Source organism: Arachis hypogaea, chromosome 19 (genome assembly GCF_003086295.3).
Source record: "Arachis hypogaea cultivar Tifrunner chromosome 19, arahy.Tifrunner.gnm2.J5K5, whole genome shotgun sequence".
Classification (NCBI taxonomy): Eukaryota; Viridiplantae; Streptophyta; class Magnoliopsida; order Fabales; family Fabaceae; genus Arachis; species Arachis hypogaea.
In genome coordinates this window covers 24,316,347-24,331,112 of record NC_092054.1, presented here as the reverse complement: position 1 = coordinate 24,331,112, position 14,766 = coordinate 24,316,347, and the positions used below count along the sequence as shown (strand labels likewise).

The window sequence follows — 14,766 nt, the reverse complement described above, 5'->3', positions numbered from 1 at the left end:
GCATTGTTTTCAAAGGGGAATTTACCTTGAGTAAAAGTGGCTTATGAGCCTGAGATGATTTGAGAAATGAGATCTTTAAAGCCAAGGCTGAAAAGAGTTGAAACTCGATTTCAAAGTGAAATGAATTGAGAAAATGATTTATGGCTTAAATGCCGACTTTATGAATTTAATGATGTTGAATGGTGGAAGTGTTGTCTTGTTGTGAGCCGGAATGGCTGTGTATGATTATACATATTGGTTGGTTTTGGATTAAACCGTGAGCCAGAATGGCTGTGTATGATATGAATATTGGCTGGTTCTGGACTGAACCGTGAGCCGGATGGCTGAGATGGATGTTGATCCATGGATGAGATTGAATGCATGTTTATGCTGAATCATTGATAAATGTGAATGTTGCACTTCCACTATCTGAGATACGAGTTTCCCTGGGTAGTAGCAGTGGCTAGCCACCACGTGCTCCAGGTCGAGACTTGATACTCTGTTGACCCTATGTCGTAAGTGTGGCCGGGCACTGTGAAAGGCCCGGATGAGCTCGCCCCCATAAATATTCACCAGTGATGGTGATGGATAAGTATTCACCAGTGAGGGTGATGGATATGGATCATGATTATGATCAAGTTTATGATGAGTATAACTCGAGTTGGGGATGCACGACAGAGGGACAGTCCAATGGTTAGCTACCAGGACTTGTCGGGTTGGCTCTATAACCGACAGATGATATCATCAGCCACTAGGGACAGGCATGCATCATATGCATTTATGTGACATTGGTTGGGTGTGCATATTATACTTGGTTTGCCTATGTGATTAATTGCTAACTGTTCTACTTGTAATAACTGTTTGTTTGTGCTTGAACTTCCTATCTGTGTTTGCATCTGGGACTCTGTTGGATTGTGGTGATTGGTTGTTGGTTGGATTGTTTGGGCCTAGGGCCGTGGTTGGAATGAGATGAACTGATGGTTGATTTCGGTCTTGTGTTTCTGGTTTGGAATAAAATATGAAAGGCTATTTTGGTTTCGCTTAGATAAACCGTTTTGAAAGGCTTTTGAGTTTTTGAGAATTGAACGGTTCTTCTTTCTGAAAAGATTTCCGACTTTACTTTCATTGTAAACCGTTGTTTTTGAAAAGAGGCATAAGACGGTTATGAATCACTGGTGCGATTATCTTCATGTATCCTATTACAGTAATTCCTAAAAACCCTCTACTGAGAACCCTTTCGAGGATGATGTTCTCACCCCCCTACATTTTTTCCCCTTTCAGGATATGGGCGCAGAAGTTACGAAGAGCTTATTTAATTGTTGTTGTGATGCCCTGTATTGTTTTAGTTATGGTTTATTGTACCCTCGCCTTTATCTTGATATATTCTGTAAGAGGGATAGGAATTGTATTGGATAATGCTTATAATATTATCTATGTATATAAGTGTATATATGTATGTACCCTTTATGAGTTTTTGTAAGTTGTATGGTATTTATGGATGTACGTTATCGAACGAAAGTATCTTTGGGAGCGGTATTGCGGTTTAAAGTTTCAAACAGGCTCATATTTTAGTATTAAATAAGATAAGTGTCGTCGTAATGTCCGACCTATCAGAGTCGCGCAGCCGGAAGCGTGAGCTTTGGTAGTTAGGGTGTTACAGATAACAAGTCCAACAGTGTTTATTCCAACTCTTAACTCCACTACTATACGTACACTACTTGTGTAAATATTTAAGACAATCATTATATGATGTTCAACTAATTAACAATATTTTCAAGACAATAAAATAACAATATTAGCAAGGAAAAATAAGTGAAACTATGTTAAAAAGCAATCAATTGTTTACCAAATTGTTGCTTAACTTTAGGAACACCAAATAATGAAGTACCAATCAATTTCACACTGCCATCTATATGATTTCTGTGATTCACTGTCTCTCTAATCTGCTTTAGGGCTTGTGCCTTTTCTTCTGCTTTATGCTCCAATCTTTTGTACTGTAAATAGAACAAAAACCAACTCACACAACAATATTGTGCTCCAAAGATTAAAAACATGACAGAAGAGAAAAAAGAAACAGTGCACTAAAAACATTCCAACTTATGCTAACCTACACAAAGAAAAACACTACAGCTAATCAAATATGATATTTATAACACAGAAAAGCCAGACTCACTTTTCCATTCAGCACTGCAAGTACTTTTTCGAGAAGTCCCTGCATTTTTCAGACTGGTGACCCGCAGTTTTCAGACAACCCAAATATTCTTTCTTCTCCTTAAACAAACACAACACACAAAATTGATGAGAAATAATTTATCCCCCTAACAATTCCTTGTAAACATCTTCCTTATGACCAAATAAGGGAAGAATTAATTACTTTCTAAGATATCGATTGTATCAACATATTGATTGTATCAATATTAGCATTAAGGAAACATTTACTCATTATCGATTCGACTAATCGTCCAGAAACAAATACACAAGTTGCAACGGCTTATTCCTCAAAATTCAACTATAACCATAGATATAATATAGGTTAAGACACAGTTGCATATTGAAAAACTAAGATGAAAGCATTACCAGGTCACATAAATGCATGTGGTCTAATGGGAAAATACCCTTTTCAGGAGGCACTGGACAGAGCCCTCTATTGCCACCAAATGCGCCACCTATTATAATCAATAAGTGTATCAAACCAACTATCAATCATTTTCTTCACTATTTCACCAAATTCACACGATAGAAGAAAAAATTCATATTTGAAGAAACATAAATTTAAGCAAAAATTCCTCCAGCGCTTCAATTAAAATCCAGCTAGTGCTTATATAAATTACTTAAACCCTAATAATAATAATAAATTTGGCGAGGAATAGAATAAGCAAATGGTACCTGCACTCATTTGTAGGAATGGAAAAGGTTTCGCAGAATCGGAATCGGAATCGGAGAGAAATTTTAATTTTCATTTTGTTGATATGCTTCATAGGACCTTAGGAGTATTATTGATAATGATTGTAGAGAAATTCCCATACCCCAAATGATTATAGTTCTCATCGGCTTAAGTCCCGTTTTAATTAAAAAAATAGTAAATAATAATAGTAATAAAGAGAATTGCATCAATTTAATACTTAAATTATGCACATGATATCAAATTAATATTGATATTCAAATATTTATTTTTTTAAATATTTTAATATTGTTGCTGAATGGTTTCTTTTCTTAAATTGTGAGTCTAGCTGCACACATTATATATAAACAGAATTAAAATTTGAAAAGAGAGCAAGAAATAATAGAGAAGAAGAGTACCTCTCTTCCATCCTTCATCTCAAAGGCTAAATGATGAAAACAGAATAGTAAATAGAAATAAGAGAGCATACTTCACTTTCAAACTGATGCATAGACCCTGCAGTCAATGAAATTTATTATTGGAACATATAAAACCATAGGGAATAAGTAATATTTTACTCCTGGCTTAGAGGTCCATGATGTATCAATTTACAAAATGTAAACAAGAAAAGAAACATATATGTATATATTCCACAAACACTTCATACATCTAAGGTCTAACCTTCACTTTCTTGAGGAGTTCAGGATCAATATCAATATTATGTTCATCAACCATGTAATCTATCATCTTCACTGACATTTTCTTATAGGACCTGAAAGTAATGTTAATTCAAAAGGATGAATTCTCAACCAACACATTGTTGCAGGTTTTAGAAAGTCAATTTAACTCCTTAAATAGAAATAAACAAATTCAGAAAATATAATTTTTTGGAATGTTGTTGGAAGAAGCAGGAAACATGTGCTATTAATCATGTGAAGAAACTTCAATGTACGGAGAGAAGTCAGAAAACCTGAATTAACAAGCACATCATAGAATTACCATTTGTCACCATTAAAGACCCGGGAAAGGAACTTGCCCTCAAACATGTGGCTGAAGGGACCATGGCCAACATCATGCAGTAATCCTAGGCAAAATATCATATCATATTAGTAATAATAACAAAATAGTGGAATTAGAAGTAATAATAACAAAATATCATTCATATGTAGTAAGTTGACTCACCTAACTGCTTCAAATCATGAAGTCTGCATAAATTTTTTATTATGTGATCATAGATGTAGCCAATTTGATATTTAACAAACACCATGCGACATAGATGTTTCTAAATAAAATCAATTTATTAATTATGTTATTAATCAGATCTGAATTCTAAACTCATGTGGTTGCCTTGTTCATTGATACTGAAAATGTATTGTTTGAGCTTCAAAGATAATCTGCCATGGTCTTCTCAAATTTTTACTAAACCTGGTCCAAAAGTATATCACTATCATCTTAAATTTCAATTTGATATAGATGTCAAGTTTCCCTCACTGTATATATGTGCCATTGAAATATATAAGATTAGAAAAAATATTCAGTGTTATGTAAGGACATGAAGGTTGTCTAAATCTACTTTTTACTAACTTAAGATGACTATTAAAGCCTCAAAAGTTTTAACTAAAAAATGTTATGACAAAATAAACACTAATACACTAAACACTCAGAATGATTGAACAACTCTCTTAAAAGTTATTACAATTTTCTTTTTCTCAACGTGTGTTATTTGAACAAAGATTTTCATTCTAGACCACTGGAGATACAGAAGCAGAGAAAAGTTTTTTTTTTATATAATTCATCAACACCTTTTCCTTCTAAGAACTTCAAGAACAGATTGTGCTGTGCAATAAGCTATAGCCTGAACAGTGATCATTGGATTCACACCCAATGCTGTAGGGAACACACTTGAATCTCAATTTATCAGTATCACGAAATATTAGTATCAAAATAAAAGAGTATCACAAAATCAAAATTCAAAAATGAGCAAATCAATTTATCAGAATTTCAATTAAGAGAATAAACAATTCATCAAACACTTGGAGTGCTTGATAATTTGAAACAATGTTATATCACATAGCAAAGCATTCAGAATTTGCGGATGAAAAACAACGAAAACGAATAAAAAGGAAAAAGAGAAGGAGAACCAGAAACTGAGAACGAGTGGAAAGAAGAGCGTACACAAGGGATAGAATGCCGATGGAGAACATGAGCGTCATTGGCGGAGGAGAGTTGACCGAAGAGGTACTTTCTCTCGATCTCAAAGGCTTGGGCGTTGCGATTAGATTTGGAAACGCGTTGGTGAAAGTGATGCCTTGGCTCGATCTCAATGGCTTTATGGCAGAAGCAGAAAGGAGATGAACTCTAGCGGCGGCCATGGCGGCGGAGGCAGCGGCGGAGATGGCGGTGGAGATGTCTATCGCAAGTTTAGGGTTTCGATGAGCTCTGACTCTTCAGTTCTCTATTCGAGTGTTCTCATGGATATTGAAAGAGTTTTAATTACTTGATAATTATAACGGTGGAGTTTCATTGTTAATCTGTGGGAGTTTATTAAAATGTCACAAATAAAATATATTGTGGAAGTTTTTAAAAACCCCCTTTAAAAAACACTCACAAATATATATAAATCTTATAGTGAACATTGAGTCAGTTTTGAAACGTTTGGGACTTAAATAGGACGATTCAAATGTTAGAGAGAACTTTAAAACTTATCCCAAACATTGGGGACAAAAACGATACTTTACTCTTTATATATTTATACATATTATTCATATGTTTTCTTACTAAATAAGCCGGCACTAGAATAATAAAAAATGCATAGTATAATAAAAATATTTTATGAGATACCAAATATGTGTTTCTATACTCAATAGCTGATTGATAGCTATTTTTTTTACACGTAATTTGATTGTTTATTTTTTGGTTTAAAGATTAATTATTTTCAAAAATACAAAATCCTTCACCACATATATTTATATATATTGCTTCACATATCTTACTTACGAAAGAAACTGCCACCAGAATATAATCAATTTTTTTTTATCGCAGTGTAATCAAAACTTTGTATGAATATCAAATATGTTTTCTTAAACGTTGTGTGTTTTTGTGTTCATGTAGTATTATTTAATATTTTTATAATAAATTAATTGTTTACAACATTAGTTGCTTTATTTTAGGAAAAAAAATCTATAAGATATTTCATTAGATACATTTAAAAATTTACTTACCACCTTTAATTTCTACTTATAATTCTTCGATGTTTACCATGAATTATGTCCGTTATATTTGCCAAAAGCATTATAAATACCATTAAAAATAGTTGAAATGTCAAGGCTTTTTTTTAAAATAAATAAAAAATTCATATTTACTATTTTACATTAAAATACAAATATTTATCATTTTACGTAGTATTTTTCAATTTTGTAGGTACTCAATTTTACAATTAATGATTGCAAAATAGAAAAAGAAAATTTAAGTTTTCAATTTTGTAAATGGTGGCAGCAAAATTGGACGAGTAAAAAATAGATATGTAAATAAAGAAATATTCTCATTTGGATTTAAATATAATATTAAAAAATAAAAAAAATAAAAAATAAATTAAAATTTTTGTTTTAGTTTAAATTTCATAAAATTTGTATTTTTATAAACTTATGAATTTAAAATAGAACGATAAAAACGGTAAAATTCATTAAAAATTATCCTTTTACTCATTAGCATTTAAAGAATTATTATCCAAACTTTTGATGATGAAATAAATTAATATGAAGTATAATCCTCTAAGGTGTCAATAATCTATGTTCTGCTGGTCTAATTTTGCAGGCATTGCGTGCCAAATTGAAAACTTAAATTTTTTTTTGTTTTTTTTATTTCACTGGTATTGACTCGAAATTCAGTGTCTGCGTAATTTAAAAATACTACGTAAAATGCTAAATATTTATATTTTAATATAAAGTGATAAATATGATTTTTTATTTATTTATTATTAAAAAAAGTCGAAACTTCATAATAATTTGTTAATTCTCTTATGTGTTCTCTAAATCATTTCATGTCTAACGGACAATGATTCCTTTCTCTTGTTATGCCAAGAGCAATTGCTTCATTTCACGTTATTTAATTCTTTAACATTCAATGCATATGTGATAGTTAATATACTGAAAAAATATTCATCAAATCAAATCAATAACGTAGCAAACGATTCTACCAGATTGAAGGAGGTAAGTGATGATTCCCTTCAAGTAACAAATTATTTCTTGTAATTGTTTCATGAACAAAGTACGTAGTCTAACATGTTATATTAATATAATTTATGTTTTTTTGAATTGAAAATGTTGAAGTGCAAAATAAACTCTCCATCTACTGTTCCTATTTTCAGAAAGAGAAAGAAGAAAAGTAGAAATGTATCTCTCAATGATCGAATTTTTTTTGGTAGTAATGTAAGAAGAGCAAATATAATCTCTAATGGCTAAAGTAGTCTTAACGTTTACAAGAAGTCTTTGAATAAAATATTATTATAGTTGTGGAATTCATAACACGCAACGAAAATAATAAATAATCAATAATGATTTATTTTGTGTTTAATATTTTGTTAAAACATTATAGAATAAATAAAATGAATTTAGTTGAGATCTTATTAAAACTTAAAATTCTAATTTTGAAACTCATCATACAATAACTAATTATTCTTAACAGATATTTAAGATTCTCAATTATCATATATAATACTAACAAAAAATAATAATATTTCATTTGTATTATATAATTATTTATTTGATAAAATCAAAAGAATTAAATAATTTTTTAAAAAATATTAGAACACTCGCTAGCGTACGGTCCTATAAATTTAATATTAACAGGTCATAAATAAATTAATCATACTAAATTATATTACACTCATCAGAATCAAAGAACAAAGGATAATTTTTTGCATTTTAATTTTTTAAACTTTGGTTAATATTTAAAGTGTGGTATAACTCTCAAACTCTAATTCCTTGCCGTTATTTTAATAATCCAAAAAATTTATTTATTCTTTCATTCAATCACTTTGGACAAGTCTTAATAATTGTCAAACAGATTTTCTAAATCTATTTGTGTAATTTTTTAAAAATTTTAATATTTTACTATATTAAATAATTATATAATAATAATAATTATATAAACTATAAAAGATTATGTCAACTTAAATTATAAATGCTTTTATCTTATTAAAAGTGTTTTTATTTTAAAATTGAAAAATATTTTGAACTACTAACATTATTATCTTTTTAACTAAAATATTTAGAATAACATAAACTTGTTATTAAATTCCATTTACGACTAGTTATTTAGAGAATTACATTATTTATCATGTAATATTTAAATATAAAAAACTTTGGTTTTAGCCTTTGTTGTTAGCTTGCTTCGTTAATTATTGATGCGATACGTTAAATAGTGATGCGACAAGCTGCAATATTAACATGGCAAGATGTACATGTTACATGTACTAACAAGCATTTAACAAATTAAATTACATGGTCAAATTCGGTATTCACTTTTCAAAATTAAATCAATTCAAAAAATATGATATGATATTATTATTTTATTATTAAAATTAAACTAAACATATAATATGTATAATATATAATTTGTTATATGTTTTTATCTTATTTATGTATTATTATTTAGTAAGCATTTTGTGAATACAAAATGAGATTTATTTATCTATTTATTTAGTTTACCAACTTAAAGTTATTCCTACTTTTAATAATAAAATTTTAAAATGTTACTTTTTAAAAAATTGAATAAATCGAACCAATCCAAAAATTGCAATAATTTGAATCGGATTGAATCGGATTTAAAAATAAAATCAAATTGATCGATTCCAAATACAACAAATTATGTACTTTGGATTTGATTGATTTTTCTTTCAAAATCTACTCAAACTACACGGCAAACATCCCTCGGTGAACAACTTACTTATGATTTCTCGTTTATGATTACTTCCTAATTATTCCATTCATTGGCTCACTTTTATATTCTAATTCAAAAAAAAGTCTTGTAATGATTGATGTTGTTCAATTGGATTAAATTTTTATGCAGGTGTCCCTCCCCGGCTATGAATTATTAGAAACAAAGCGCACTGTATGAAACAAATGGTACAAAACATTGATGTCCAATTCTTGGCCAGCAATGAATTTAAAGGAAGAAAGGTATGGAATAGCGTGACTACTACTAAAGACGATCAACGGGTGCAGTGAAAATTTTAGGTGTGCATATTATAAAGTATCCAAGGCTTTAATGTTAGGAGAGTTAATGAGTTCAACGTGAGGAACTTAGGTGGTATTTGGCTTCAGTTAATAAGAGCATATCGGTGAACTGGGAACAAGGAAATACGGCATGGAATGCAAGATATATATATATATATATATATATATATATATATATATATATATATATATATATATATATATATATATATATATATATAACATGAAAGAGGGGTATTCAATCTTGATAATCACAAGAGAGGCATGGATTGGCTTTGAATATAATTGCTATGAGGAGGTTGTTGTTTGTTTTGTTTTGACAATAATGTCTTCTTGCATGTTTGTTTTTGTTAAGAATTTGTTGTAAATATTCTATGAGAGGTTACTTATTTTTTAATGGTAATATCGAAGGAAAACGCTTAACTAATTATAGGATATTTTAGTCTCATTTTTTTTTTGGGTCAAATATGTTAACAACAATCTAAAAAAAAAGTCAAAGAAGGGGATTTCAAACAGGGAATTGACTTGCAAAATATGGTTACGCATCTAGGAGTGAAAATGCTGACAATAGCCTTAGGGGATGGGAGTTTTGCCCGGCCAAATCCCATGCTTTAAAAGTTCCTTTCTGCCAACAATTTCTTTCTCTACCCGGAAGTTACTTCATTAGTATTTGGGACTATTATCTCGAGAATGTAAAAAAATTCTTATACATCCATCTAATAATATGTTATAGGGCAATTTTATGGTGTAGGAGGAAGATTCCTTCTATACATATAGAAGATACGTGTAAGAAGATGAGACTGTTATAATGACACAGTCCTCTAATTATGAATTGCATAATGTGATATGTGACTTTATTGAAAGGAGGCCACTCAGATAAACACGCCTAAAACGTCTTTTTTTAAAGATGTCTTTATGTTGTGTTTTAATTGGTTTTGGTATAATTTATTCGGTGTTCCTCATCACATATTATTAAATTCCTCAAAAGATTTTCTTTCCAAAAACAATAAAAAACATTTAATTTGGACTAAAACAAAAAAGGTAATAGATTAACTATTAGATTTTTTTTAAAGATTATTTACATAAAAAAATATATCACATTCATAAAAAAAAAAAAAATATATATATATATATATAAAAGCTCGTAAAAAATTTTATAAATAAAAAAATAATTAATTTTTATTCGTATAATATATAAAATAATTATTATATTATTATTATATTATAGATTAAAATTTACTAATTTAAATTTTATTTTTATTTTTAATATAAGCATTAGAAATAAATAATTTTTTTATAACAAGATATATTGTAATAAAATATATATAATATTAATTAGTTTTTAAAAAATTCTGAAAAGATGGTTTTTTCTAATAAAGTGTTATTAAAAAATTAACATTATAAAAACTAATTTCAACCAATATGATATAATATGATATAATAGGTTATTAAATATATTTAATACAAAACACATTGAATATAAATTTTTATTGAGTTTAAATTTTAAATAATTTTTAATTAAATTTCGAATATTTTTATTTTAAAGAGTTAGAATATTTTAACATCATTTTTTTCGTATATTTTTAATTGAGTCTTTGATTTTTTAAATTATAAACCTTATTTATAATTAAGAGTAATGTTTTAACACCACCAATTAGTCACACATATAAAAATACAAGAACAATTCTATTGTCATAATTATAATCTAACTTTATAAACAATACAATACAATGAAACTATATATAAGTAATATAACTAAATTTTATCGACATCTATAGTCACATTTCATAAATAATATAATTAAATTATATTTATGTTTATAATTAAAATATGAATAAAAATACAAAAAAAAGTATCAGAATGGTTAATTTTTTTCATTCATAATTTTTTATTATTTTTGTTGTGAAAAAATTAATTATTTTTTAAAAAAAGATAATTGAATAACACAAAAAAGTCTTATTAAGAGTAATTTATTTATATATGATTAAAAAATAATTGAATAATTATATACGGTAAAAAATTAATATTATTAAAAAATAAAAATAAAATTTATTTTAAAATTAAAAATAAAGTTTATTTAAAAATAAAATTAAAAATCATGGTTTTTTTTCTTTTTTTCCAAAATTTATCTACGAGTAATTCTATAAATATTTTATGATGAATAAAAATATTAAACTCATACTAAAATTTATTCTAATAAAATTTATTTTTATTCTACTAAACGTTAAATAAATTATTGAAAAGAATTTTGTTTCCTCCATTAGAGAAGAATGATAAACTTCCATACTTCTATTATGTTATGGCAATAATTTGGCCTGTTATTTTTTAATGTACATAATAATAATAATAATAATAAACAAGTATATCACAGTAAAAAAGAAAGCACGTCACCAAATAATTTATCATCCAAATTATATATGAATCAAATTGATAATATGAGAGCTAACACTACAAAAATAGACAACAAAGTTAGAGACTTACAAAACCTTTCTTAAGATCATAGAAAAAAAACGTTTATATTTGTGTGATATACAAAGCAATTATCATATTATTATTATTATTATTATATATATATGAGCAAAAAAAGTCCAACTGTATGTTTTAAAGTAAATTTTTTTTTAATATTTGATTAAATGTTCTTGTATTTAGTACTTTTTTTTTGCACTTCCTCTTAGTTAAAAATATAATCATTATAATTTTTTAGTTATTATTGCTAGGGGTGTTTACAGATGGGATATGGCTGAAATTTCAATCCAATCCGCACTAAACTCATTAGATCAAATTCGATATTCGCATTTTTTATGTTTGGATCAGATATCAAATATATCCATAAAATAAAAAAATATAAAAAAATTTTATTTTTATAAAAAAAGTCAATAATCTTTTTTGTTTACTTTTTTAAACATATTTACTTCTATCTGATTAGAGTGTGGATCTGATTCGATCCAATCCGATCATCTTACAGATCAGATCATATTCTCAAATTACAGATCAGATACGGATAAATACTGTGGATTTATATGGATATGATCTAATCTATGAACACCCCTAACTATTACTATAGGTTCATTGTTGCAAAAGAATGTTTCTTTTATTATAAACTATTATTAGATTTTAATTACCATTAAAACAACTAAATGGTCAACTTAATTACCATTATTATATCCATAGTTGTAAAAATCGAACTGGATCGGTTGGTTCGACCAGAAAACTAGTGAAGTCTGCTTGAAAAATTTTTTAAAATGTCTCCACAAGGTCTCGAACCAAGAACCTTGGAGCAAAAATAACCTCTACTTGCCACTTAGCCATTGCACTTCTAAGTACTATATTTGACAAATACTAATTATATAGTATACATAAATATCTAATTTAATTTAATTTTTGTTTTTTCTATTTTTAAAATTAATTATATTTTAATTATATACCATTATTAATATAAATATAAATTTCACTAAAAATTTATTAATTTACTTGATCTATTTTATTGCTAGTATTGTGATTAAGGTTATTTGTTTTGATGTTAGTGTTAAAATCTACTGATATTATAGTTAGATGATAGGCTTTGTGAATTAATTATTTTTTATTGTGTTAAAATAACATACTATTGTAGTATTAAAATTTTATGGTTTTTTTTTATATTAGTTATTTTTAGAAGTTGAGACTTGATTCTTCATAAAATGTTAGTGAAGATATGCATTTCAAATTTTAATTTTAAGTTTTTAACTATTTTATATTTTATATTTACATGAGACCAGTTTTATCGGTTCAACCAGTGATTTATCAGTTGAACCAATAAACCAGTGAACCAGTAGCTTGATCGGTTCGATCACTGATTCAGTTCTAACAATTATATTTCAATCTAATTTCAAAAATTTCGATTTACTCAATTTAATAGTTATGACTCACAATTAGTTCCTAATCAAGCAACAACAAATTATGTCTCCCAATTGGTTCCTAATCAGTTCTAACAATTATGCCTCCCAACTTAATAGTTATGACTCACATTGGTTCATAATCTTATTTTTGTCACTGTCTCACAAAATCGTTAACGACATGCTGAAATGGACTAACGACTGCTACATTATACATTCTAGCGACTATTTGATGTGACAATTGAAATTTTTTTACCTTATTTTTTATTTTCAACTAAACACTTAAAACCCTAATATGAGTCACGGATATCTAAGTTAAAAAATCAAACTAAGTAAATTGAAACTTTAAAAATCAGATTAAAGCTCGAATATAACTTCAAAACAGAACTTTAACTTATGTAGTGATTAATTTAAATGAAAATCAAATAAATCAAAATTCAACATAATTTTTATCAATGTTTTTAAATTTAAAATTTCTATACCAAAATTAACTAGGATTTTTATTTAAATTAAAAATTTAATGAAATAGTGACTTTAATTATCTTAACCAATGTCCTAATTAATTGCTTTTATGTCTTAAAAAAACCGAATATGAGAAGAAAATAATTAATTTGTCTACTTTAATAAATAGTTATTTTACTAAAATGAGAAACTATTTTTTTAAAATTTTTAAGAACTAATTAATATTATATATATTTTGTTACACTACATTTAATTATAAAAATTTTATTTATTTCTAATACTTATATTAAAAATAAAAAAAAATTAAATTAGTGAATCTTAATCTATAATATAATAATAATATAGTAATTATTTTATATATTGTACGAATATAAATTAATTATTTTTTTTATTTATAAAAATTTTTAAACGCTTGAGCTTGTTTTATATATATATATATATATATATATATATATATATATATATATATATATATATATATATTTATGAATGTGATATATTTTTTATGTAAATAATCTTTTAAAAAAATCTAATAGTTAATCTATTACTTTTTTTGTTTTAGTCCAAATTAAATATTTTTTAGTGTTTTTGGAAAGAAAATCTTTTGAGGAATTTAATAATATGTGATGAGGAACACCGAATAAATTATACAAAAACCAATTAAAACACAATATGAAAACATCTTTAAAAAAAGACGTTTTAAGCGTGTTTATCTGAGTGGCCTCCTTATTGAAAAGGGATAAACTTTGTGTTTGTTGCAGGAGTGGGACAGGTGAATAGTTAATGAGATCATTATTCTGTGTAAGTAAATATAATTAAATTATGATTATTATATTAATATAATGATCCTGTAATTAGTGGTTGAGATTTTTGTTTTGTGGGCCAGATTTTATATATGTTATTACCAATATGAGTTAGGTTTGAAGTGGAGTTGGTTGAAAATTTGGGTCATGGAAACAGACATAAAAAAATATAAAATTGATATATGTTCGCTGTTGTTGAATCCTTCTACCTGAACCTTAGGATTGACATATGCTTTTGATTTTTAGATTTAAATTATTAATTTATTTTTAATTATTATTATTATTATTATTATTATTATTATTATTATTTTAAATGATCAATATAACATTATTAGTGAACAGAAAATCTTAAAATATAAATTATAATCGGACTTACTATTTAATTTGTTATTGTCTCACAATTCTTATTTTAAATGATTTGATTTTATATTGACAATAATTTTGATTTGCATAAATGCTACATAAAAATAAATAAAAATCTATTATATTTTTAATTCATGATTTTTTGTGTTAGAAATTTTTCATATTCCAAT

General features: G+C 26.6%; 1 protein-coding gene across 2 annotated transcripts; it reads right to left on the bottom strand.

Moving 5' to 3' along the window:
* Nucleotides 1–1,657: 1,657 nt before the first annotated feature.
* LOC112776045 (uncharacterized) lies at nucleotides 1,658–5,451 on the bottom strand. Of its 2 annotated transcripts, XM_072227107.1 has the most exons (6): nucleotides 3,860–5,451; nucleotides 3,542–3,632; nucleotides 3,280–3,376; nucleotides 2,557–2,645; nucleotides 2,153–2,250; nucleotides 1,658–1,973 (listed from the first exon to the last, which is right to left on the bottom strand). In XM_072227107.1, the coding sequence occupies exons 1-3, from the start codon at nucleotides 3,958–3,960 to the stop codon at nucleotides 3,299–3,301; spliced, it is 270 nt and encodes an 89-aa protein (XP_072083208.1). In that variant the 5' UTR covers nucleotides 3,961–5,451; the 3' UTR covers nucleotides 1,658–1,973; nucleotides 2,153–2,250; nucleotides 2,557–2,645; nucleotides 3,280–3,298. The 2 variants fall into 2 exon arrangements, with proteins under 2 accessions (XP_072083208.1, XP_072083207.1); XM_072227106.1 differs by having other exon boundaries at nucleotides 2,557–3,376; nucleotides 3,860–5,393.
* Between the last annotated feature and the right edge of the window lie 9,315 nt (nucleotides 5,452–14,766).